The sequence below is a fragment of the Schistocerca cancellata genome, chromosome 9, assembly GCF_023864275.1.
Source record: "Schistocerca cancellata isolate TAMUIC-IGC-003103 chromosome 9, iqSchCanc2.1, whole genome shotgun sequence".
NCBI classification, from domain to species: Eukaryota; Metazoa; Arthropoda; class Insecta; order Orthoptera; family Acrididae; genus Schistocerca; species Schistocerca cancellata.
This window is the reverse complement of record NC_064634.1, coordinates 334,179,088-334,207,003: the sequence shown is the minus strand read 5'-3', so window position 1 is coordinate 334,207,003 and position 27,916 is coordinate 334,179,088. Positions and strand designations below refer to the sequence as shown.

At 43.2% G+C, this 27,916-nt stretch overlaps 1 protein-coding gene across 2 annotated transcripts in view; it reads right to left on the bottom strand.

The window, feature by feature from the left end:
* Positions 1 to 27,916, bottom strand: part of LOC126100272 (glucose dehydrogenase [FAD, quinone]) — a 502,785-nt gene that overhangs the window by 78,568 nt on the left and 396,301 nt on the right. For both annotated transcript variants that reach the window (XM_049910866.1, XM_049910867.1), the window contains exons 4-5: positions 25,554 to 25,736; positions 20,452 to 20,682 (exon numbers count right to left, since the gene is read on the bottom strand). In XM_049910866.1, the coding sequence (XP_049766823.1) occupies positions 20,452 to 20,682; positions 25,554 to 25,736 (414 nt within the window). The remainder of the gene's footprint in view (positions 1 to 20,451; positions 20,683 to 25,553; positions 25,737 to 27,916) is intronic.

Sequence of the window (27,916 nt, the reverse complement as noted above, 5' to 3'; positions counted from 1 at the left end):
GACTGCCTCCACAGACAACACTCTATGAGGGGCGATAGAGACGTTTCCGTTTGAGGGCGTTGCTGCGGAGTATATGCAACCCAGCGCGACTACGATGCCGATATAAAAGCACCGACATATAGGCACCTTTTAACGGTAACTTTCTAATCGCCACTTCGCCTTCTTATTGTTCACTTTAAATATTAGGCATTTCTTCCCATTTTTTGATTCTAGTCACGAGGCTTCTGACAGGTTTGCTGGACCAGCGTTATCCCCTCAGGTTGTTAAGTCCATCTCAGATGGGTATCTGAGCCCAACGCTTTCAATTATTTGTTCTATTACTGCTCTTTGTCTTTCTCTAAAAGATGAGTTTTTTCCTGCATATTGAACGTTTAGCTCATCGATGATCTATCTGCTAAAATCTTGATTGGTATTTCGATGGGATAAGCTTCTGCCATTCAAAAGGCAGGAAAGCCAAAATATCGAGCGAGCTTTTCAAATGCGAGTGAACAAAAAGATAAAATAAAGGAATGAAGCAGTCATTAGATATCCTACATAATGGTTTTGATGGAACTGCAGACAACGCACACAACCTTTAAACACTTTTCACTCGCATCTCATTGTTATCTAAAAATAGAAGGTGCTCTGAAAAATGTGGTGTCTGGTCTAATACCTTCACTGGCATTCAAAGAAATCAACATTAGCTACAACACACTTCTGACCGGTTATAAAACCATCGAAGATTATTTTTTGTTACCAATCACCGAACTTCTCGGCTGCACCCTTGTAATACGCGTCCAATTAGTAAGCCACATTGGTCTCTTTTTCGAAACACAAAATAGACGATATGTGATGGAAGGAAATGACTGTGGTAATATATCTAGCTTGAATCTCAACAGTAGTCCCTTCAGAAACACAGACAACGTACACACGTATCAAGGTCAGTGTTCATCACTTTATAGAGCAACCCTTACTAAAATGCCGTTGGAGGGTACTGACACTTGCAGTGCTACAGTATTGTCCTTACTGTGCTAATCGACACGCAGTATACTAGCTGGCACTAATGGTACAGTACGGAGACAGTTCTTCGAATGAAGGAAGCAGAGAACTCCTACTCCTTATTCCGCTACTATAACAACAGCGTCCTGTTCTGCAGGGAGGGGGGGGGGGGGGGTTCGGCCATACCTCCCAGCGAGAATGTGAGGCCTCTGAGGGATCGGCTCCGTTTGCTGTGTTGCTTCACGGTCGTCAGGTTTCCATTACCTCCTGTCTGTTTTTGTCGTTGAACAATCCCCAGCAGTCTATTGTATGTAACACGTGCGCCTTCGTTACGTGGCAGCTCTAAGAAGATCGTACCACAAAAAGCATTTTCTTTTGCCCGATGTCACAAAGGTGGCATGGAACGACAAAAGACGGTGGGATTCGTGGTCCGCACTAGCCTTCACCATCCACTGGCGGTAAATCATTGCAGTTGCTCGTATACTCAAACATTATACAGGAGTGTTGCAGATTGCAGCGGTACAATGTCAAAAGCAGCTTCTTGGGTTCTAAATATCCTCCCAGCGCGATATCGGTAACGCAGTGAGCAGAGGCACTGCAATTAACAGCGCAGAGAAGAGAGCTACACCTTTTTTTTTAGAGACAAAGGAAACGTGCTGCCGAAGTCAGCCGCACTGCTTATTACTTTACAAAACAGCTTTAATTTATTATTTCATGTTCCAGGAGGAGACGCACATTTTTAATAAACATTCCCCTTCTGTCAGTATCTTTCCGTTACCAATCTACAGATTTGTAAAAGGGGAAAACTTCAATAGCTTAAACGAAACTTTTTACAAACTTGACAGGACGTGGCCCTTTCATGAACGAACAATAATATTATAATTCAGCTTGCGATTTCACATAAGCGCGGTACGTATCTGACACATAGAAATTTTATCTTCACCTCTATTCGCAAAATTTTGCAGCTTTGACCGGCAGATAAATGTCGGTAGCGGATCCGTAAAGTTCAGGTAGTGTTGTGTCATGGTATTTTCAGTGTCTGCCCCAGTATTACCTCGTGTTGGGAGCCATGCTGGTGAAGCTATTTTACTGAGAGATCACCCATTCAGAAAATTAGTGACAGCCTACAATGCGGACTGCAACTGTTACCGTTGGCGAGGCTAAACTTATTTCCATACATTACACAGCTTAAGCTATTGCAAGACACTACAGTGTACGCTACAGATCTGATGTAACGACATCTACTGTTGTTTATCATTGTTCGTATTTCTTTCTTTGTGGCCTAACCCTGCATCAGCTTTCCAAGTTTCATACTGTATTAATATTAAGAATTCTTCTTTTAAAAAACAAATGATTTTGTTAACAAACTAGGTTTGGTGATCGACTCTGTGCATTGTTTTCCTACAGTTTCAGTGCAAAATATTCTTTTCCTAAGGACATGCGAATATTCGGTACAGAACTTAGAGGTTGTAACGGGTATGAGTGCAGATATTTCTATTTGTGACTGAGGAATGTGTACAGAACAACATTACATCGTATTTACCTCATTTTTTCACTCTTAATTATAGTTATTAAACTTGTATGTCTGTACGTTGACTAGTACCTCCGAGTACATATGACAAGACTTGAGTTGTAAGACAATTGTAGACTAAAGTAAAAAAGTGTAGAGTATAGTATTTTTCGTTGCAGTTTTGGTCAGTGAAGATGGTAACCATATTACCTGTACGTTAGGTGTGTTGCATACCTGTCGGGTTTTACTTCATTTCGATCGCCTTGTTTGCATATGCCATGAGTGTCTCATGAGATCCTCCCAGAAACTGGCTGTGGTGAACCGTGTAGAAACTGAGTGAGTATTTCTAAAGGGCTACATAATCTATGGAACATTTGTGTTCTACATAGCTGTAGTCCTGTCTGTTACTTGGAAACAAACAATATTTTTAACAAAATTGAAACTGTCAATGTTTAATTCAGGATTAATTTGAAAATTGTGAAACAGAAGGATGTTACAGTAAAAATTGAAAAAAATGACAGATTTATCATATACAATTAGAAAACGCGATTTATTTAAAAATTACTTCATCCGGTTTACACAAAACATGTTTCTGTTATTCATAAACATCTTCCGCATTTATCAATAATAACATGAAATTCTTGCTTTTGATCACGGTGAAGAAGGTTCTATTGAGTACAAAATAGATTTTTTTATGTTTGTGTATGTAAACTACGCCTGGACAAAGGTAATTGCTTTAGTTACATAAAAGCGATCAGCTAATTCTTATCAGTTATAAAATGAAATTAATGTTTTGTAAAGCTATAAAATACACACTGGTCTAAGACTGAACGACGTAGGGTTGTAATTATGCGCTAAACAATCGGTCAAAACACGAAAAGAAGTCGTCGGCTTCCAATTCCTGTCACGTATTTTTTTTTTTTCTTTTCCTACCATCGCTACCAATACCACAGGTAATCTTGCCACTTACTGGTACAGTGCAGCCTGACAAGTGTAGTTAAGATCGTAAAGTATATGACGCGTTTGTGGGAAGAATTCTATGTACAGAAGAAACAACCAACATACATAAAAATGTCTGCACTTTATTCGTTACACCCTTTATTTCCATTATCGAGGCAAATTTGTGCTCTTCCCGGTGTTATGATTGTGGTATGGACAGTCTTTATTTATCACTGTACCAACTGACAGCTTCATTGACGCCTGTAAGATAAACTACGCTCGTTTCCCCTTTGGGGAGTGGGACCTTTTTGTATTCCTACTCTTGAAAGAATTCGTGGGCATATTAGTTGTACAGCTACAACAACTAATGGCGTTGCTAAGTATCTGTTTCTATAGGGAAACTTCTACTTCATACATCTTGATATCATAGTATGTTGTTTTGCGTGTGCCGTAATATGTATTGCATGGAATCTGTGGAAGCGACAGTCATGTAGCATACCCTGTTTCGGGTTCGGTTTGATCATAAGAGCTCTTTTAAGACATTCGTTCGCTGCCATTGTTCTGCTAGCTGTGGTTAGTTCACCTTCAGTAGTAATCGCAGTGTGGGAACTGTATGGGCAAGGTCCGATTTATTCCGCACACACCTACTGATGTGAAACGCTTTAGAAAAACATTCACTGTCTGTTCCGGCCAGATGTTCATCGGAGCGTGCAAGGCTAAAGCGCCGCCCGACTTTCAGTGCAAATTCGCGATTCCATGTACCTCCGGAGCGCTGTCTCATGTCTTGAACACACTGAACGAAGTTGGCGCTATCGTTTTGATGATATTTTATTACATTGACACCAGGAAAATAACATCAAAAAGACGGCTGTAAGCGTTTCGTTTTATTACATAAGTGAACGGCCGAAGGTCCGGAGGTCTTCATCCACAAGGATGAACATACAAGAAACAAAGTTGGGGGTGGTTTGGTAGCACTGTTAGGAGCGGTCCACCATAAATCCCTTATTAGTGCACACCTCTCAGAGTAGTACGTACAGCCACGTTCTCAGTTTCCTGTTGGATGTTTTCCAACCTCCGTATTACCCTATAGTTTTAACCTTCTATAGCTCCCTCTAGTACTATGCAAGTTATTCGCTGATGTCGTATAACAAAGTCTTATCATCATGTCCTTTTTTCTTGTCAGTGTTTCACATACGTTTATTTTCATACTGATTCAGCGGAGAACCCTCACATTCCCTATTTTATCAGTCCACCTAATTTTCAATATCCTTTAATAGCACACATCTAAAGTGTCGATTCTCCTCTTATCCCGTTTTTTCCACAGTCCATTATTCATAATTACACAGTGCTCCACTCTGAACGTCAATTCGCAGAAGTGTCTTTTGAAAGCTAGGCCTATCATCTCTTGATTGGGAATAGTATCTTTGCCTTTTCTAATATACTTTTTATGTCCTTCTAGCTTCGCCCACCATGTTTTCATTTTGCTTACAAGGTATCGGATTTCCTAAACTTCGTCTAGGATGGTAAATCCTATGAGGGTGTCTTGATTTTCCTTATCTTGCTTCCACTGTCAAGCACAATGTCAGAACTGCCTTTCTGTTGCCTTTAGCTTTTCCAGAGATAACTGATCGTTCCTAATTTTCTTTCTCATTATTCTGTATACGTGGATGCATGAGCTGTTAGGCTGGTTGTGCCATAGTTCTCGCATTTACCTACCCATGCTATCTTCGGAATTGTGAAGACAATATTTTTCAGAAAGGCTGGTGGCATGTCTCTGGCCTCATACCAACTTCAACAGTTACTTACCTCAATGATTTTAGAAGTACCAAAAGAATGTTGTCTATTCCCTCTGCAAGTATTCCTTACGTCTGTTAAACCCAGACTGTACTGTTGGATCACTTAGGTCTTTCATATTGCGTCCCGTTTCTTCTGTCATGTGATTAGACAAGCCCTTCCCCTCCTAGGGTCCTTCAGTGTACTCTTTCCATCTACGTGCACTCTCCTCTGCATTTGACAGAGGAATTCCCATTGCACTCTTAATGTTGATGCCCTTCCTTGCAATTGCACCAAAGGTATTTTTTTACTTTTTTAATATGCTGAACCAGTTCTCCGATGACCATTTCGCCTTGCCTTCGTGCGCTTCCGTTTATTACATTCCTAAGTGATCTGTAATGTTGTACTCTTGTCTTTCCCTGATCGTGTTCGTACTTCATCGATCAGTTTTAGTACTACTTCTGTTACCCAAGGTTTTCTCTGACTTAACTTCCTTTTACCTATGTTTTGCCCTTTTCAGTGATCCCTCTTGAAGTGAACTATCACAATATCCATCTCCTTGGAGAACGCGTCTCACCGTTCCATAGTATTTCGGTGTCTCACTTCTTAGCCAATTGATTTTTGTGGACGAGGCTCTTATACCTCATCCTCTTCTTCATTGTGGTCGAAATCTATATCTACTCTTAGTTACGCCCTACAAGTCAATATCTCATTACAAAATCTCTGTCTGACCTTGATATAATCCAATGGAATCTTGCTGTGTCTCTGGGTCTTTTCTATGTATACCTCCACCTCTTGTGAATTATGAACGGTATTTTGCTATTACTAGCGAAATCTATTCCTACCGCTAAGCCTATATTTCTATACTACAGCGTTACAATGCTCCATAATTATTACTTTATCATTTCCTGCTGCATAATGAGTTGCCTGTTCAATATGTCATACACTTTCACTACCTCATTATCTTCCTCGTGCCGTTATCATGTGTACATAAACTATTGTTCTTTGCGTTGGTTTGCTGTTGGTTCTGAGATCCGAATGATGGTGGTGGTGGTGGTGGTGGTGGTGGTGGAGAGGGGGGGTGAGACGGTTCGGACTAATCAGGAACTTTTTACCAATGGAGAGGTCAGTCATCATGAGAGTTATTCCACTATGGGTCACACGTTATGTGGGTACTCTACATGTTGTTAATGCATTGCCATTTACGTCTTCAAACCGTTGATCAAGGCTGAATCTTGCGTCTGTAGGGCTAATTTCCCACCTCAAGGGCAGAAGGTTGTCAGAAACACCTCCACCCTACATGGCTATGTACTTGGTAGGACGAGCATGATTCTTTTTATCCCGATGACTTTTATTCAAAATTCAAACAGTGGATGAGATGGAACTTAGGACGTAGGACGTTTTACTGTTAGACATCGACACTACCGTTAGGCAGAGGGAGCCATTTACTTGCTTAGTAAACGTATTTTACTAGAAATAGCGTGCTTAACGTCAGGTGTTCGTGAATTTCCTCTTCTTCGTCTCCAGTAAGGACAGTAAGGATAAAATTAGGGAGATTAGTGCCAATCCACTACCTTACAAGAAATAATTTTTCTTTCGTTCAATTGCGAGTGACACACGTTATTTAATGATTGAAATGGTACTAATTACCCTCTCCTGAGCTCTGTACAGTGGCTTATGGAATGTTGACGCAGACGTGACAGAACTATATTCTGTGCAACTAAGAACATGATATCATCAAAACATCCTAACTTTCATTACTCAATAATGATAATCGCAACTTAATTGCAGTCGGATTTTTCCATGAGTTTTCGAGGACATACAGACAGTGCGGTCAACAGCTTGTATACTTAACCACCTTTCGATGATTTGGTAGTTTAAAAGAAGCAAATGCTATTGCTGAGACAATTAAATGAGGAACATTCGAAATATGATATCTTTATGTGTAATTTCGTAACTAATTTCATATACTGTATTAATGAAATCCGCTTCTGTAGACCTTTATTTTCTCTCCTTTGGTCCATCCTAAATTTACTGCCTGTGATTCCATGTCAAAAGGCTTGTATTTCACGCCAGAATTACAATGCGTTTTATTCCCTAAGTTGTCCTCCAATAAAAAATCTCTCTCCCATTGATATTTGTTCTCGCTCATCCAGGTGCCACTGCTGCTTCAAGTTATATTAAAAGATGTAGTTAATTTAGAGAGGTCACCTTCAGTTGTAGCAATATTTATTTAAACCTCGATCACTTTCGAGATTTTAAAATCCCATCTTCAGGTGTATTTGGTAATATATTGAAGAGCCAAAGGAACTGTTACACCTGCCTAATATCATGTAGGGTCCCCGCCAGCACGCAGAAGTGGCGCAACACGACGTGGGATGTCTGAAGTAGTGCTGGAGGGAACTGACACCATGAATCCTGCAGGGCTGTCCATAAATCTGTAAGAGTTAAAGGCATTGGAGATCTCTTCTGAACAGCACGTTGCAGGGCATCCCGGATATGATCAATAATGTTCATGTCTGGGGAGTTTCGTGGCCAGTTGAAGTGTTTAAACTCAGAAGAGTGTTTCTGGAGTCACTCTGTAGCAATTCTGGACGTGTGGGGTGTCGCACTGTCCTGCTGGAATTGCCCACGTCCGTCAGAATGCAGTGGACTTGAATAGATGCATGTGATCAGAGAGAATGCTTACGTACGTGTCACTTGTCAGAGTCATATCTAGACGTATCAGGCATCCCATATTACTCCAACTGCACACGCCCTACATCATTACAGAGCCGCCACCAGCTTGAACAGTCCCCTGCTGACATGAAGGGTCTATAGATTATGAGCTTGTCTCCATACCCGTTCACGTCCATCCCCTCGATACAATTTGAAGCGAGACTTGTCCGACCAGGAAACATGTTTCCAGTCATCAACAGTCCAATGTCGGTGTTGACGGGCCCAGACGAGGCGTAAAGCTTTGTGTCGTGCAGTGTCGCCTCTGTAACTCCACATCAATGATGTTACGTTGAATGGTTCGCACGCTGACACTTGTTGATGGCCCAGTATTGTAATCTGCAGCAATTTGATGAAGGGGTGCACTTCTGTCTCCTGGAATGATTCCCTTCAGTCGTCGTTTGTCCCTTCTTGCAGGATCTTTTCCGGCCGCAGCGATGTCGGAGATTTGATGTTTTACCGGATTCATGATATTCACGGCACACTCATGAAATGGTCGTACGCTCGAGTGCCGACTAAAACACCACGTTCAAACTCACTTATATCTTGATTAGCTGCCATCGTAGCAGCAGTAACCGATCTAACAACGGTGCCAGACACTTGTTGTCTTATATAGGCGTTGCTCTATTTGAACATGCATGCCTATACCAGTTTCTCTGGCGCTTCAGTGTACGTCACATGCGGTCGAGCCAGTCAGTACAAGAGTTCCGGTCGCTACTTGCTGGCGGAAACTTTCCACCGCTGGGCAGCCGCACTGTAGGAACGCCAATCAGAGCGCTTCCAGGCCTCTGGCGTGGCCCTCCACGCAGGAGTGGTTGGCATTCAAACCGTGCGGCTGCTCAGCGGCAGACAGGTTCCGCCATCATGCAGTGATTGTAACTCTGCTCTGACTGGCCCGACCGCATCTGATGTATTACCAAATACTGTAACTTCCCACGCCTGAAGATGGGATATAAATCTCGAAAGTGGTCATGGTTTAAATAAATATTAGTACAACTGAAGCGGATCTCTTTAAATTAATTATCACGCATGTGGGTGTCCTACGTGCCAGATCTTGTGAATTTAGACGGACATTCCTATCAGTTCACGGAATCCGATTGAATGAGTTGGTTCTATTATTAAAATAGTTGGCGGCTCCTTTGATAAACGCCGGCCGGTGTGGCCGTGCGGCTCTAGTCGCTTCGATCTAGAACCGCGTGACCGCTACGGTCGCAGGTTCGAATCCTGCCTCGGGCGTGGATGTGTGTGATGTCCTTAGGTTAGTTAGGTTTAAGTAGTTCTAAGTTCTAGGGGACTGATGACCACAGATGTTAAGTCCCATAGTGCTCAGAGCCATTTGAACCATTTATCCCTTGATAAACCTTATCCATAAACGCCGTTCTACAAATCGAGTTAGTCTATAATTTCCCCTTGAATGCCGTACACCATTAGAAGTATCGTTGCTGTGTCTGAAGAAACCTTGCTATGAAACATTCATTCGTAGAGCGTGATTTAAGTGAAAGTATCAATTATGAAAAGTGCTACGGACTTCAAAGTAAACCGGTCAAATGTCTTTACATTCACTATCACTACTTTCTAACAACAAAGCTTTGCATGTAGCTGTCAAAGCGAGAGTAGTTTCTCTGAGACAGTACGCAACTCGTGGTGTAGTGGCTAGCGTTGCTGTCTCTAGATCGCGGGGTCCCGGCTTCGACTGCTGGTCACGTCGGGAATTTTCTCTGTCTTGGGACTGGGTGTTTGCGTTGTCTTCATCATCTCATTATCATTCGGGTAGTGACGAGGCTGGAAATGGGAAGATTGGAACTAGCAAGGGCACTGATGACCACGATGTTAAGCGCGCCACAAACCAGCATCATTATCATCTCTAACCCAAAGCGACAACACTACGTCAATTATGTGAGCATCGGCTCCCATCTTTTCCAAACAAATCACTATGGAGTCACTTGTTACAATAACGTAGCTGTTTTCGTACGAGTTCTTTCTGGGCTATGGTGATACGCATTTATTGTGCGTGTACACGCATTCGCTGTTGTTGTGATCTTCAGTCTAGTTTTGTTGGTGTTCATTTCATAACTCCTTTCCGAGATACTGTCCATTCCGTTCAGCTGATCTTCCAATTACTTTACACGGTACCACCATCATGAGCGCAATCGCGTAGCAGTTTGGATCGGATAAGATACTTGTAACATGCTAGAGAGATTATGAGAAAGAACCTGTTCTCCTTCTGGCAGAAGTTTATCTTAGGTCACTGGAGTGACGAAGAGTACAAAGCGACTGAAAAAAAGGGCAGGTCATTTCCGTTTGTAACAAAGGACGTAGAACAAACGAACATTATTATTACGCCTATATCGCTGACGTCAGTCTGTTGGAGAATTATGGAACATGTTTTATGCTAACGTATGACAGCGTTTCTGGAGGACGAAAATCTCTGTAAAAATCTTCATGGATTCCCGTCAACAGAGATCTAGCGAAACTCTGCTATTCTGTTCCTCCGTGAGATCCATAGAGCTGTATACAACAGCATTTAGGTTGATTCTGTGTTTGTTGACTTCAGGAAAGCATTTGACACCGTCTCGCACTGTCGCTTACTAAAAAAGTTAGTGGGACAGGACCATTACTAAAACATCCTACTAGATTAAAATTGTGTACCGGCCCGGCGCTCGAACCAAGGACCTTTGCTTTTTGGGGGTGAGTGCTCTAGCGACTGAGCTACACATAAAAGATCCACGACCAGCCTTCACAGCTTTACTTCCCGCCAGTGCCTCATCTCCTACTTTCCAAACTTCACAAAATTTCTCCTACACAGTTTATATGCTAATACACGTCATTTCTTCCTGAGTTTCACTATTCTTCAAACAATTCGTTTTGTGATGAGAAATATAAGCCGTTTCATTCTGTTGTGATTCACACTGTTGTTACCTAATGTAGCAGCACTACAATTATTTTTGACGAAAGTATGAAAACACCGAGAACTCGTAATAGTATTACAAATGCCTTGGTGGCGTCTCTCTTTCATTACTGTACATTAAATAACACTGGGACTTTGCGTTTGAGGTGAGTTCTATGACTCAAGGTTGCAGTGTACGGATTATTTCGAAAGTTTCGCCTCTATTCACAAAACTACGTTATGTATGAATATAGAAACTTGAGGTAATTGTTTACTTACTCATAGAGCAAGGAAACTGCTATTTTCAAATATCAGCCCGATTTCACAGGGTTATATCTATTACATGTGTGTACGTTTACGTTTTTATAACTACGTTTAGGATAAAATTTTTGAGTTTTCTTTCACAAAGATTTAATGCGCCCTCCACCAGACGCGCGTCAAACATCCAGAGGTCAAACACATCAAATACTTTTGCGAGGATTTGTGGAGATAGTGCCGTTATTACTGTTCCTATGCGGCATCGCATTTCACTCTCAGTTGTTGCAAGAGGAGGCACATAGACGAAGTCATTCACAAAATCCCTCAAAACGAAAGCACATACCGCGGGATTGGAGGTCAGTAGTGCGATACGAGATCTGTACGCGCCTTACGCTGGACGAGTTGTTGTGTCGTCCTCTCGATGAAAATCACACCGCACAGTGTAACTGAACTGCTCCTGTTGAAACACAGAACGCAAAACGCTGTATTGCTGACATAGCGACGCACTCTGCGGTCTAGCTTAGGCTCTCTAGTCTAGCTCAGCCAGGGACACACCTAGCGGCAACCACATGAACCAGCTGCTCGCAGCTGGCGCCACAGTAAATTTATTGTTTTGATGCGCTAGCCAAAATTTTCTCCACATTTCTATCTACTTTCACACACGAGATACAGTCTTGTGAAACCGGATTTTGGTGTTACACTTCGCTAATCCACCGCTCCTGCTACCAAGAGGCAGCCACTGAAGGCGATGCCATATCGTATGGCGTGGAAGCATGCGGATGGGGGTGAACAGGAAGGCAATAATACAATCATAACAATGGAAGAGCCATATTACGACCTCTTAATTGCGATATATTCTGCTTTCAAAATTTACAAGGAAAGAGAAAACGACCTTTTTTTTTTAGTCATTTGTCTTTTTCATGCTGTCTCCCACGAATTCCTTTCCTGGGTTAACTTATCCATCTCAGTGAAGCACTTGCAACATTCATCACAATTATTTGTAAGATATTTTCCAGTATCTGTTTTTTTCTCTACAGTTTTTATCCTCTACAGCTCCTTCAAGTACCATAGAAATTAATTCCGGATATCTTAATCCATGTCCTATCATCTTTTTTTTGTCCTCGCTAAGGATATCAATATCAGCGAATCCTATCACTGATAACCTTTATCTTGAATTTTAATCCTACTCTTGAAACCTTCTTTTATTTCTGTCATGAAAGGGAAGCATTGGTTGGGAAGGGAGTGAGAAATGGTTGTAGCCTATCCCTGATGTTATTCAATCTGAATACTGAGCAAGCAGTAAAGGAAACAAAAGAAAAATTCAGTGTAGGAATTAAAATCCATGGAGAAGAAATAAAAACTTTGAGGTTTGCCGACGGCATTGTAATTCTGTCAGAGACAGCAAAGGACCTGGAAGAGCAGTTGAACGGAATGGACAGTGTCTTGAAAGGAGGATATAAGATGAACATCAACTAAATCAAAACGAGGATAATGTTATGTAGTCGAATTAAATCGGGTGATGCTGAGGGAATTAGATTAGCATATGAGACACTTTAAGTAGTAAATGTGTTTTGCTATCTGGGGAGCAAAATGATGATGGTCGAAGTAGAGAGGATATAAAATGTAGAATGGATATGGTAAGGAATGCGTTTCCGAAGAACAGAAATTTGTTAACATTGGGTATGGATTTAAATGTTAGGAAGTCGTTCCTGAAAGTATTTGTGTGTAGCCATGTATGGAAGTGAAACGTGGACGATAAATAGTTTATACAAGAAGAGAATAGAAGCTTTCGAAATAAGGTGCTACAGAAGAATGCGGAATATAAGATGGGTAAACCACATAACTAATAAGGAGGAATGGAATAGAATTGGGGAGAAGAGAAATTTGTAGCACAACTTGACTAGAAGAAGGGATCGGTTGTCAGAAGATGTTCAGAGGCATCAAGAGATCACCAATTTATTATTGGAGGGCAGCGTGGAGGGTAAAAATCGTAGAGGGAGACCAATAGATGAAGACACTAAACAGATTCAGAAGGATGTAGGTTGCAATAGGTACTGGGCGATGAAGAAGCTTGTACAGGATAGAGTAGCATGGAGAGCTGCATCAAACCTGTCTCTGGCTGAAGACCACAACAAAAACAACAAAATTACTTCTTCGTTGAACAGACTCAACGGTAGGAGCGAAAAGGCCGGGTCCCTGTCCTAAACAATTTTTAATCCGAGCACCTCTTCGTTGGTCGTGCATTCTTACTGTTCCCTCTTGGTCCTTGTACATATTGTATATTACCTGTCTGTCCCTATAGCTTACCCCTACTTTTCTCAGAATATCTAAGATCTTAGCTATTTCTCGCTCGACTAATCGTACGTTTCTCTATTATTACACTTTTCAGATACGTCCATTGACCTTCAACTGCACTGCCCGCTATGTTTTACCTTATCGCAGCAGTATCTACATATTTAGGGAGCTTCAAACATGTATCATTATTCCTTAGTACTTCAGTACCCGTCTTACTTTCACATTGATTCTTTCGATTATTAAGCACTATAATTTGGAAGTAAGAATGCATAGTTTCATAAGCAATGGACCATCAGGTGAAATAAAAGATACAAAAATGTAAAGAACGTGACCTCTATGGGTTTTAGACGAGCTAGAGAGAGAAATGGTAGCAACGAGGAGCCTATAAGACGTAGTAACTCGCCTTGTGTCGGCGGTGGAGGGTGGTTGTGCACGAGGTCCTCTGTGATGAACACGAACGCAACGTGTTGACTGCTCCATGACAACACCAAAAGTGAGACCGAGTGACCCTGCTGGGTCTTATTAAAAAACGGATCCAGCAGGAAAACAGCAGACTGTCAAGGAAGGCAATATTTTCTAATTCCGCCATAAACAGCCATTTCTACATATAGCTACGTTGTTTTACCAACGAGTTCTGAGGTACACCCTCAGATCTGTAACGTACCACTACCTGGCTGGTCCGACCACCAGCTGCCTCCCAGGAATGTATCCTCGAGCACGTGGCGTCCTTCTGCAAACCAAGGAGCTTCTCTGCTGTTCACCGCCACCGTGGTGACTACCAATAACTATAATTTGAAAGATAATGCCTTAAAATTAAATTCTCCCAAAATTACTCCTGTACAGAGAGAACCATTTTAAGGAATTTCCGTCTCCACTCTCGTCTCAGGAACAAATGAAATTTTTTTTTATTTTAATTTGTAGCATAATTCACTAATAAAAGAAATGTGGTATCACAAGGTGACTAGTTTTCAAGTATTGCGTGTTGTTTCTACATCCACATCTGTATCACTCAGCAATTTTTTACACTTAAATACCTGTATACAGGTTTTACCGAAACACTTGCGCACTATCCCTGCACTTTTGCACTCCTGAATAGCGTGCAGTGAAAAGAATACTTAAATTTTTCCGTGCTACCTCTGATTTCTCTTATTGTATTACGATGATCAGTTCTCCCTAAGTCTGTGGGCGTTAACAATATTTTCTCATTGGGAGGAGAAAGTTTGCGGTTGAAATTTCGTGAAACGATCTCGCCGCAACGAAACACGCCTTTTTGTTAATGGTTGCCACCGCAACACGCGTATCATATTCGTGACCCTTTCTCCTCTGTTTCATGCTAATACTAAATGAAATTTTTCGATGTTCTTCGTCAATCGTATCTGGTAAGCATCCCATATGCACAGCAATGCTACAGACGAAAACGGAGAAGCATAGTGTGTGCAGTATCTGTAAGAGATCTGTTGCGTCTCCGTGTTTTGACAATAAAACGCAGTCTTTGGTTCGCCTTCCCCACAAGATTATCTACATGATGATGTCTGTTTAAGTTGTTCGTAAATGTAATCTCTAGACATTTACTTAAACCGACAACCCTGAAACTTGTGTGAGGCATCTGTAACTGAAGCTTGATGTACTTTTTTTACGCTTTTTTCCGGGTCAGTTTTGACATTCCGCACTATGTAACTATCTTCACCAAATATTTTCCTTTTTTTAAAAAAATTGTGATTGATGTTATGATTTTATCAGTCGGTAAAGGACTGCAACATCTACAAAAAATCTAAGTGTGTTTCTCAGATGGTCTCCTAAATAGTAGAGATAAACAAAACACAGAGGGCCTATAACACTGCCTTACCAGGTATAATTCTACTCGCTGACTTTCAACTACTTACTACGAATTGCGGCCATTCTGACAGGAAATCACAAATCGAGTCGCACAAAGGAGACAGTACCCCATAGACACACAGTTTAGTTAGAAGCTTGTGAGGAAATGTGTCAAAAGCCTTCTGGAAATGCAGAAATATGGAACCAACTTCACATTCTCTGTTAATATCACCCATTACTTCCTGGGAATAACAAAGCTACTTGTGTTTCACAAGAATGATGTTTTCTGTCCTGGTTATTAGTCAACGGGTCGTTTTCTTCGAGGTAATTAATTACGTTATAACACAATATCTGCTCCAAAATCCTACTGCAAATCGATGTCAGTGTATGGGGCTGTAATTCAGCGGATTACCCCTATTTCCTTTCTCGATTACTATTCTGATTGTGAAAGTTTCGTCTCTAAGTAGAGTTGTACATGCTTGTTGAGTATTGCGCTATTATATGAGCGCACTCCAAAAGGAGTGTAATTGGCATCCAATGTGCACCGGAGGACTTACGATTCAAATTGCTTCCCTGCACCAAAAATATCGACTTCTAAGTTTCTTATCTTTCCATTTGGCCACATACCTATCATAAGTTGAGATTCGGTGAAAAAATATCAGTTTCATAATCTACATTCAGTAATTTCCAAACAGCTTCCTGTTTTCGTTCATATAATTTCTCTTGATGTGATAGATAAGTTTTTCCAGGTCTCCGACGTCGATTGTTCTGTGACTTCATGTACTCCAACGGATGCAATCATAGTTCAAAAGAAAAAATAGCGTTTCATGGCAAACTAATCTTCCATGCACATACCGCAATAGTCCGTTGCAATAATGATGTCGAGCAACAGTATCTAAACCAATCTACCTCTACTTATTGTTCTTATTCTTCATATTCCGCTGTTGCTGCTGCTGTAGCTGAATGGATGAAAGTGATACGCTACTGAGCTCGTGCCTGCTTCTCGTGGTGCTGATGACTGCGCAACGCCGGACATAGAGCTTGCGTGGTATGTGTGTTATGTGCACAATCACACAGTCGTAGCTGTTTATTGATGTGTGTGTATGCGCGCGCGCGAACGCGCGCGCGCGCGTGCGTGCGTGCGTGTGTGTGTGTGTGTGTGTGTGTGTGTGTGTGTGTGTGCGTGCGCGCGCCTGCGTTTTCTTGGAAAATCCTGTAAGACATATTTAAGCGGCGTGCCATGCTGGCAGTTATCAATAGTCGCGTCAAGGGGCAATGACCTCTCTTCGGGCCGGGAAATGCGAGAGGTTCTCTGACACTGTGGTCGGCCGCGAGGGAGGGTTGATTGACTGGAGTGGGAGAGGTCAGAAACGCGGCGGGCGAGGAGTGAGCCGTGAGCCGAGAGATTTGGTCGGGAACAACTGATGTGCTCGAAGCCCTGCTCAAGCAGAAGCATCAATGTTTGATCGGAAAACGAGATAGCTACATTTGTGGCGACGTAAGCATCTATGAATACGACCTTTTAATTAAGGTATAATTGTACCGTGCCTCTGTCGAGAGGTTATTGAAGAAACCTCCTGCTACTGTTCACCTCTGCTGTCTTGTGAAAGACAAGAGTTCCGTCTGTGGTTCGGATACAAGGTGCTGAATTTAATACTGGTCTGTCCTTTGCAATATGTCCATGATAATTTAAAAAGTTTACTAAAGGTATCCTAATAAGGCGCCAGAATAAGAGACTAGTGTTTATCCAATAATTTTTGTAGCCATCTGACGCTACTGACCTCGTAACAAGTGCTCGCTTATCATTTGTTAAGCTGATGAAACGTTGTTCCCAATGTATAATATTGCAGGATAATGAAAGCCGTGTCTAAGTCCTTCGTATACGGGGGCACAGTCTGTGCTGATGAACTCCATGTGATGTTAAGACACAAATGAATTACAGACATCGGCTGCGAGTGTGTATTGATTTAAATCAACGGGGAAAGTTGAAAACTTGTGCCATACCGGGATTCTACCCCGGATCTTCTGTTTACTAGGCAGTCAAATTCTTAACTTATCCACGCACAAGAAATAGAGTGCCCCTTGCCCATTATCCTCATTTCCCGCGGCATTTCGTCGATTCCCGTAAGAGTTCGAACCTGATGTGCATCTGCACTGGAGAGATCTTCAAGCATATATATACGTATATACGGAGCCCCCTATGGAAGAAATCATGACAGAAACGAGCAAGTACAATCCTGATAGTGAACCTCCAACTCTAAAAGAAGTTAAAGAAATAATCAAGTCACTCAAGAATCGTAGAGCACCAGGAGAAGACGGTATCATCGCGGAAATCTGGAAGTTACAAGACCCAGAACTCACCAAAGACATCCAGAGGAACTTGGAAGATATCTCGGAGACCATGAAAATTCCTGACGACTGGAAAACTGCCCTGATACACCCACTACACAAAAAAGGCGACAAGACTGACCCGAACAGAGGAATATCCCTACTACTGGTCACATACAAGATCCTCTCTAAAGCTTTACTAAACAGACTAGAATGCCAGACCGACCACTTGATTGGGGAATACCAAGCAGGCTTCCGTAAAGGGCGGTCTTGTGCGGAACAAATTTGGAACCTGAAAATGATTTTACAACACAAACAGAACCTGATCGTTACCTTTGTCGACTTCAAAAAGGCGTAGGACCCTATCAACCGGAAAATTCCCTTCAAAATTCTAGCTGAATACAAAGTAGACAACAAAACACCGACTATCATAGAGCAAACCTTGACCAACACAACCCCTAAAGTGAACTTCTGTGGGGACCTATCAGAGCCCTTCGAAATTTGCAAAGGTTACCGACATGGCCTCTCACCTCTCCTTTTCAATCTAGTGTTCAAAAAATGGTTCAAATGGCTCTGAGCACTATGGGAATTAACATCTATGGTCATCAGTCCCCTAGAACTTAGAATTACTTAAACCTAACTAACCTAAGGACATCACACAACACCCAGTCATCACGAGGCAGAGAAAATCCCTGACCCCGCCGGAAATCGAACCCGGGAACCCGGGCGTGGGAAGCGAGAACGCTACCGCACGACCACGAGCTGCGGGACAATCTAGTGTTAGATAAGGTAATAGAAGAATGGGAAATGTCACAACAGGGGATAACCATAGGAAACCTAGAGATTAAATTCCTGGCTTTTGCAGACGATTTGGCGATTGTCACGAAAGGTATAAACGAAACCATAGGAAACCTAGAGATTAAATTCCTGGCTTTTGCAGACGATTTGGCGATTGTCACTAAAGGTATAAACGAAACAAAAGACGCTATTGAAAAACTACAGGAAATCGCTTCCAAAACTGGACTACAGATCTCTTACGAAAAGACACAGTTCATGAGCACAATGAAACTCCCATCTCTGAACACAAAGTACGGCACGATTTACAAAACGGCAGACTTCAAATATCTCGGTGAAACACTACAAATGAGTGAGCATAACAGAGACTCAAACGAAGAAAGAAAAACTAAACTGGACAAGGCATACAAAGTAGTGTGGAATCATTACAACAAGAAGTGTATCTCACAAAAAGCCAAATTACGCCACTACGACACGGTGGTGCTCCCAGAGGCACTATATGCAGCCGAGACCACACTAATACTAGGGAATACACGTATCAGACAACTAGAAAAAGTAGAAACGGAAAATACTTAGGAAAATATTTGGCATAACTAACAACAATGGAATATGGATCAAGAAATCTACAGAAGAACTATACAAACATACGGAGACAATCACAGAAAAGATTAGAAAACGCAGACTACAATTCTATGGACACCTATACAGAATGCCATCACACAGACTGACCACAAAAATCTCTGATTGGATAGCCACTAGAAACAACAAATTGACGGCAGAGGTAAAAAACAACCTGAACCAACTCAACATTAGAGCAGACACAATAAACGACAGCATAAAATTCAGAAACATCATTAAGAAAAGTAAACTACATGATATACACTGTGACAAACGAACAGGCGTAAAATGGACCGAAGAACGCAAGCAAGATCACAAATGGAAGAAAAAAGAAATGTGGGCAACGAAAAAGGCAATCAAGATGAAGCCGAAGACACGAAGCTGACAAGGAGCATGGACAGAGGACCGGAAACAGATACACAGCGAGCGAATGAGGGAAGTTTGGGCAGCAAGGAAGGCAGCAAAAGGAATTGGCCATGTTGTTTAGTCCAACTGCGCTCTTTAAGGGTAAAGATATATATATATATATATATATATATATATATATATATATATATATATATATATATATATATATATATGTGTGTGTGTGTGTGTGTGTGTGTGTGTGTGTGAGTGAGTGATGTCTATTCTTTCGGACATGCTGCGTCTGAAGGAAGGCGTGCTAGGGTATTCCGTGAATTTGCAATGAAAACTGTGTCTGGATGGCTCAATGATCAGAGCATCTGCCTAGTAATCACGAGCCTCCAGTTTGAATCCCGGTCCGGCGCTAATTCTCAACTCTCCATTGATTTAAATCAATGCCAACTCGCATTCAGTATCCCTAATTCCTTTACGTCTTAGTTCACTACTGTTACTGGATCAAAATAGTGTCTATTCTTTCACACATGTCCGACAGAACGGACACCACATATATCCATCTAATATTGCTTCTGTGAAACGAAAAAACGCCGTATACATGTTCTATGCTGCTAAATTACTGGGCAAGATAGTGGCAGCAGTTGAGGCGTGTTGCAACAGAAGGGAAGCATAATTTTGTATCCTTTATAGATTTCCTTGTTTCTGTAAATGATGTTGTAAAAAGTGTTCACCTACTAGTTTCTAACCTGGTTTCGATGAGCAGTGGGTTCCATAATAATTGTTTCATCGATAGGGGGGATGAATCAAGATTTTATTATCGTTTTATGACAGTAGTAAGAATGGATTTTTTATTTGATGTTTTTAAGTAATCTTTTCTTACCAAACATCCTGTTAAGTCTTTATCACAAGGTATATTACGGAAGTTAAAGTTGTAATGTGTTTTTTTGATAAGATTTGGATGCAGAAGTTCAATTTTTAGTAGCTTTATCCTTTTAGTCATTCTTATAACGACTTTCAGTCAGTACGTTGTATTGTTCATGCTTTTCATACTTGGAGGCATTACTGTGCAACTTGATCAATAAATTTGACCTTGTATTGTATGCTCAATCAATCGACTCCACAAGTAATGACTTCAGCTCCAGTTGTCTGATTCCGTAACAATGGCTGAGCGGCGACTCACCTTGCCCCTGGGCCAGGAGCAGCGGCGCTCGTTCTCGTTGAGGCAGGCCATCTCCTCGGGCTCGGTGCGGAAGTTCCAGTCGATGCTGCTGCCGATGAAGTTGAGGAACATGGACGGCACCTGCGCGCCCGTCGGCTCGTCCAGCCCGGCCTCGATCAGCAGCACGTTCCAGTGCGGGATCTCCGACAGCCGCGCCGCCACCACAGAGCCCGCGCTGCCGCCGCCCACCACCTGGCGACGGGCGCACCATCAGCGAAACCGCTCTGCCTCTAGCGGGACACTCTATGCTAAGCACAGTCACCAAGAATCACCTTTTGGACATTATACACTACTGGCCATTAAAATTGCTACACCAAGAAGAAATGCAGATGATAAACGGGAATTCACTGGAAAAATATACTAGAACTGACATGTGATTACATTTTTACGCAGTTTGGGTGCATAGATCCTGAGAAATCAGTACCCAGAACAACCACCTCTGGCCGTAATAACGACCTTGATACGCCTGGGCATTGAGTCAAACAGAGCTTCGATGTCGTGTACAGGTACAGCTGCCCATGCAGCTTCAACACGACACCACAGTACATCATGAAAAGTGACTGGCGTATTGTGGCGAGCCAGTTGCTCGGCCACCATTGACCAGAGGTTCTCAATTGGTGAGAGATCTGGAGAATGTGCTGGCCAGGGCAGCAGTCGAACATTTTCTGTATGCAGAAAGGCCGCTGCAGGACCTGCAACATGCGGTCGTGCATTATCCTGCTGAAATGTAGGGTTTCGCAGGCATCGAATGAAGGGTAGAGCCACGGGTCGTAACACATCTGAAATGTAATGTCTACTGTTCAAAGTGCCGTCAATGCGAACAAGAGGTGACAGAGACGTGTAACCAATGGCACCCCATATCATCACACCGGGTGATACGCCAGTATGGCTATGACCAATACACACTTTCATGTGCGTTCACCGCAATGTCGCCAAACACGGATGCGACCATCATGATGCTGTAAACAGAGTCTGGATTCACCCGAAAAAATGACGTTTTGCCATTCGTGCACCCATGTTCGTCGTTGAGTACACCATCGCAGGCGCTCCTGTCTGTAATGCAGCGTCAAGGGTAACCGCAGCCATGGTCTCCGAGCTGATAGTCCATGTTGCTGCGAACGTCGTTGAACAGTTCGTGCAGATGGTTATTGTCTTGCAAACGTCCCCATCTGTTGACTCAGGGATCGAGACGTGGCTGCACGATCCGTTACAGCCATGCGGATAAATGGTTCAAATGGCTCTGAGCACTATGAGACTTAACTTCTGAGGTCATTAGTCGCCTAGAACCTTACTAACCTAAGGACATCCATGCCCGAGGCAGGATTCGAACCTGCGACGGTAGCGGTCGCTCGGTTCTAGACTGTAGCGCCTAGAACCGCACGGCCACTCACGCCGGCGCCATGCGGATAAGATGCCTGTCATCTCGACTGCTAGTGATTCGAGGTCGTTGGGATCCAGCACGCCGTTCCTTATTACCCTCCAGAACCCACCGATTCCATATTCTGTTAACAGTCATTGGATCTCGACCAACGCGAGCAGCAATGTAACGATACGATAAACCGCAAACGCGATAGGCTACAATCCGACCTTTATCAAAGTCGGAAAAGTGATGGTACGCATTTCTCCTCTTTACACGAGACATCACAACAACGTTTCATAAGGCAACGCCGGTCAACTGCTGTTTGTGTATGAGAAATCCGTTGGAAACTTTCCTCATGTCAGCACGTTGTAGGTGTCGCCATCGGTGCCAACCTTGTATGAATGCTCTGAAAAGCTAATCATTTGCATATCACAGCATCTTCTTCCTGTCGGTTAAATTTCGCGTCTGTAGCACGTCATCTTCATGGTGAAGCAATTTTAAAGTCCAGTAGTGTAGGTCTTCTTACTTCTCCGAGCGCGTTGGCATAGTGGTTAGCGCACTGGTCTCGCATTCGGGAGGACGACGGTTTAAACCTGCGTCCGGCCATCCTGGTTTAGATTTTCCTAGTGTCCCTAAATTGCTTCCGTCAAATGCCGGGATGGTTTCTTTGAAAGGGCCTGACCGATTTCCTTTCCCAACCTTCCCTCGTCAGATGGACCGATAATCTCGTTCTTTTGTCGCCTTACTTCCCGCGCTTGCCAAGAAAGTTTGGAGAGAAATTCCGCATTTTGCTAGACACTATCTGATTATTTTTGTTTTACCAAAAATTTTGGACGCTCTCTAAGCTACCTTCCTTGGGTTTTATTGTTTTATGAAAATCATTATGACACGTTAACATCTTTTCGAGGTTATTTTAATTTCGACTTGCATCTGTTTACATGTGATAAGTAGACGTTAAAAATCACGTTTGCTTACATGAAATTGCCCCAGAGTTGACGCATTAAATGTTGTACGTTTATGCTGTGCTCTAAATAAGATCTAGGATACTCATTTGGAAATATGATATACAGTTGTCCACATACCTCAAATTACTAAACTCCTCCCGAACAGGCCATGAAGGCCAAACAGTACCGACCGGCCGCCGTGTCACCCTCAGCCCACAGGCGTCACTGGATGCGGATATGGAGGGGATGTGGTCAGCACACCGCTCTTCCGGCCGTATGTCAGTTTACGAGAATGGAGCCGCTACTTCTCAATCAAGTATATCCTCAGTTTGCCTCACAAGGGCTGAGTGCACCCTGCTTGCCAACAGCGCTCGGCGGACCGGATGGTCACCCACCAAGTGCTAGCCTAGCCCCACAGCGCTTAATTTCGGTGTTACCACTGCGGCAAGGCCGTTGGCCATACCCCAAATTACGCTGTCAGATATTTACATTGTATTCTACAGCTTATCATCTGTTCTTCATCTATTTCAGACTGAAAACCTCTACATTGCGTTAGTTGCGTCTTACTTCCGCTGCTGATTCTATGCCCTTACTTCCCTTATTTCAAACGTGCTAAAACAAATATTTCTTATGCTAACACCGTATTTTTTATTTATTTTTTCGCCTGCAACTCGTGGTCTAGCGGCCGTCGTTGATGCCTCTGGATCACGCGATTCCGGGTTCGATTTCTGGCCGTGTGGGGCATTTCTCCGCCCGGGGACTGGATATCTGTGTTGTCGTCATTTCATCATCATTTGCGAAACTGGCAAAACTGGACAGTGAAAAGATTGGGCATTTGTACGGGCGCTGATAACCACGCAGTCGAGCGCCTCACAAACCAAATATCATCATCGCCGTTTTTAACTGTTACACATGAACTTCACATACTTCTTTGCTGATGTCATGATTGCATTTAGGTTGGTGGCCGTCAGTTTCAGCACGTTTTGTAAGATACAGTACAAATGGTACTTCCATTGTTTGAAAGACGGTGTTTGCACTTACCTTCAACTAACACACTACTGGCTATTAAAATTGCTACACCACGAACATGACGTGCTACAGACGCGAAATTTAGCCAACAGGAAGAAAATGCTCTGATATGCAAATGATTAGCTTTTCAGAGCATTCACACAAGGTTGGCGCCGGTGGCGACACCTACAACGTGCTGACATGAGGAAAGTTTCCAACCGATTTCTCATACACAAACAGCAGTTGACCGGCGTTGCCTGGTGAAACGTTGTTGTGATGCCTCCTGTAAGGGGGAGAAATGCGTACCATCACGTTTCCGATTTTGATAAAGGTCGGATTGTAGCATATCGCGATTCCTGCTTATCGTATCGCAACATTGCTGCTCGCGTAGCTCGAAATCCAATGACTGTTAGCAGAATATAGAGTCGGTGGGTTCAGGAGGGTAATACGGAACGCAGTGCTGGATCCCAACGGCCTCGTATCACTAGCAGTCGACAGGCATCTTATCAGCATGGCTGTAACGGATCGTGCAGCCACGTCTCGATCCCTGGGTCAGCACATGGGGACGTTTGCAGGACAACAACTATTTGCACGAAAAGTTCGACGACGTTTGCAGCAGCATGGGCTATCAGTTCGGAGACCATGGCTGCGATTACCTTTGACGCTGCATCACAGACAGGAGCGCCTGCGATGGTGTATTCAACGACGAAACTGGTTGCACGAATGGCAAAAAGTCATATTTTCGGATGAATCCAGGTTCTGTTTACAGCATCATGATGGTCGCATCCGTGTTTGGAGACATCGCGGTGCACGCACATTGGAAGCGTGTACTCGTCATCGCCATAATGGCGTATCACCCGGCGTGATGGTATGGGGTGCCATTGGTTACACGTCTCGGTCACCTCTTGTTCACATTGACGGCACTTTGAACAGTGGACGTTACATTTCAGATGTGTTACGACCCGTGGCTCTACCCTTCATTCGATTGCTGCGAAACCATTCATTTCAGCAGGATAATGCCCGAGCGCATGTTGCAGGTCCTGTACAGGCCTTTGTGGATACAGAAAATGTTCGACTGCTGCCCTGGCCAGCACATTCTCCAGATCACTCACCAATTGAAAACGCCCGGTCAATGGTGGCCGAGCAACCGGCTCGTCACAATACGCCAGTCACTACTCTTGATGAACTGTGGTATCGTGTTGAAGCTTCATGGGCAATTGTACCTGTACACGCCATCCAAGCTCTGTTTGACTCAATGTCCAGGTGTATCAAAGCCGTTATTACGGTCAGAGGTGGTTGTTCTGGGTACTGATTTCTCAGGATCTATGGACCCAAATTGCGTGAAAATGTAATCACATGTCATTTCTAGTATAATATATTTGTCCAATGAATACCCGTTTATCACCTGCATTTCTTCTTGGTGTAGCAATTTTAATGGCCGGTAGTGTATAAATAAAAAAAGCGCTACACGTTATTGTGATTTCATTCCTATAATCTCCTTAAGCTGGCTTCTCCAACCCCAGGTTATCTGCCTCAATTCGTTCACTAGAGCATCCTCCGTTAAATTTTTGCACGCTCTTACAAAACATTATGAATGAAAATCGTGTCCGATCCGATGTGTAAGTAGTATACGGTAGGGACTAGAGGAAATAGATGTAATCTTAGTTTCGAAGGCCTGTCTTCTTGCTGAGGGTATTGTTACGAATACCTACACATATGGATAGACACTTACTATTGATGCACGAACGTACCACGAAATCGTACTCGACGTCCGGTCGCCGCCGACTGGTAGGTCGGCCGCAGGGGTCCTCGAGGTCGCACTGCGAACGGATGAAGACCTCGAGCAGCCCCATGAAGAGCATGAAGCTGGAGCCGCCGCACGTGGACGCCAGCGTGGGGCCCGGCGGCTGCGACACGGGGCAGTTGCAGTTCATCTGCGGATCACACAGAGCGGCGCAAGTCAGCACCCAGAAGGAACTATGGAAACAAAGCATCATCAGATGATTGGCTGCAAGGCTACTAAATTGTTGTATAAAACGGATATTTGACCATGAGCTCCTTCTTCATTTAAAAACCCAGAGATTTGTGTGGTTGCTTTTAAAAGTCATTTGTCGTGTACTGGAATTCAAGACATGCTCTACACATGAGACGTGGCCACAATTTAAATAATGACAGATGTGACGTTGTGGCATAAACTACAAACATTAAAAAATGTTTGGCATCTCCTCGGTTCCGAGAGTTTCGAATAGAGATCAACATAAACATCATTTCCACCCTTTTTATTGCTCATGAAAACTACATATTGCATGTTGTACCATCATACAGCGAGACGTTCAGAGGTGTTGGTCCAGATTGCTGTACACACCGGTACCTTAACACACAGTAGCAAGTCCTCTTGCATTGAGCCGGCCGGTGTGGCCGTGCGGTTCTAGGCGCTTCAGTCTGGAACCGCGCGACCGCTATGGTCGCAGGTTCGAATCCTGTCTCGGGCATGGATGTGTGTGATGTCCTTAGGTTAGTTATTTTTAAGTAGTTCTAAGTTCTAGGAAGTCCCATAGTGCTCAGAGCCATTTGAACCTCTTGCATTGATGCATGCCTATATTCTTCGTGACATACCATCCACAAGTTCATCAAGGCACTGTTGGTCCAGATTGTCCGACTTCTCAATGGCGATTCGGCGTAGATCCCTCAGAGTGGTTGGTGGGTTACGCCGTCCATAAACAGCCCTTTTCAATCCATCCCAGACATGTTCGATAGGGATCATGTCTGGAGAAAATGCTGGCTACTGTAGTCGAGTGATGTCGTTATCCTGAAAGAGCTCATTCATAAGATGTGCACGATGGGGGAGCGAATTGTCGTCAATGAAGACGAATGCCTCCCCAATATGCTGCCGATATGGTTGCACTATCGGTCGGAGGACGGCATTCACGTATCGTACAGCCGTTACGGCGTCTTCCATGACCACCAGCGGCGTATGTCGGCCCCACATAATGCCACTCCAAAACATCAGGGAACCTCCACGTTGCTGCACTCGCTAGGCAGAGTGTCTGGCTGAAGGAATATGCGACATTCATCGGTGAAGAGAATATGATGCCAATCCTAAGCAGTTCATTCGGAATGTTTTGGGCCCATCTGTAGCGCGCTGCATGATGTCGTGTTTGCAAAGATGGACCTCGCCTTGGCCTTCGGGAGTGAAGTTGCGCATCATGCAGCCAATTTCCCACAGTTTGAGTCGTAACACGACGTCCTGTGGCTACACGAAAAGCATTATTCAACATGGTGGCATTGCTGCCGGGGTTCCTCCGAGACATAATTCGTAGGTAGTGGTTATCTACTGCAGTAGTAGCCCTTCAGCGGCCTGAGCGAGGCATGTCATAGACAATTTCTGTCTTTCTGTATTTCCTCCAAGTCCGAACAACATCGCTTTGGATTACTCCGAGACGCCTGGACACTTCCCTTGTTGAGAGCTCTTCCTGGCACAAAGTAACAATGCTAACGGGATCGGACCACGGTACTGAGCGTCTAGTCATTGTTGAACGACAGACAGCACGAGCCGTGTACCCCCTTCCTGGTAGAATGACTGGAACTGATCGGCTGTCGGATTCCCTCCGTCCAATAGGCGCTGTTCATGCATGGTTTTTTTACAACTTTGGGAGGAGTTTAGTCACATCTCTGAACAGTCAAAGGGACTGTGCCTGTGATAAAATATCCAGTCAAAGTGTATCTTAAGGAGTTTTGGGAACTGGGGTGAGGAAGACTTTTTTTGATGTGTGTATTTTAGCCCTCATCTGTGAAGATTATCTGTGAATGAAATCAGTCGATATTTGGGTTTTTAAATAACAAAGCAGCTGATAGTCAAACATGCATTTTATACATTGCTTGACGGCTGTTAATAGTCATCTTCCAAAAATGGTAACTAAGTTGTTATTTTATGAATTTGAATAGACCGTATTTATTCAGATACCATCAAAATCGGGGGCTGGGATTCACGTTAATATGAAATTCATTAAAGCAAATTAATAAGAGATGGAACAGATCCCCTATGGTGCACACCGTTGCAGAAACAACGATAAAAGTATGCCACATTTAATATCCAGGACTGGTGACGCTTTTA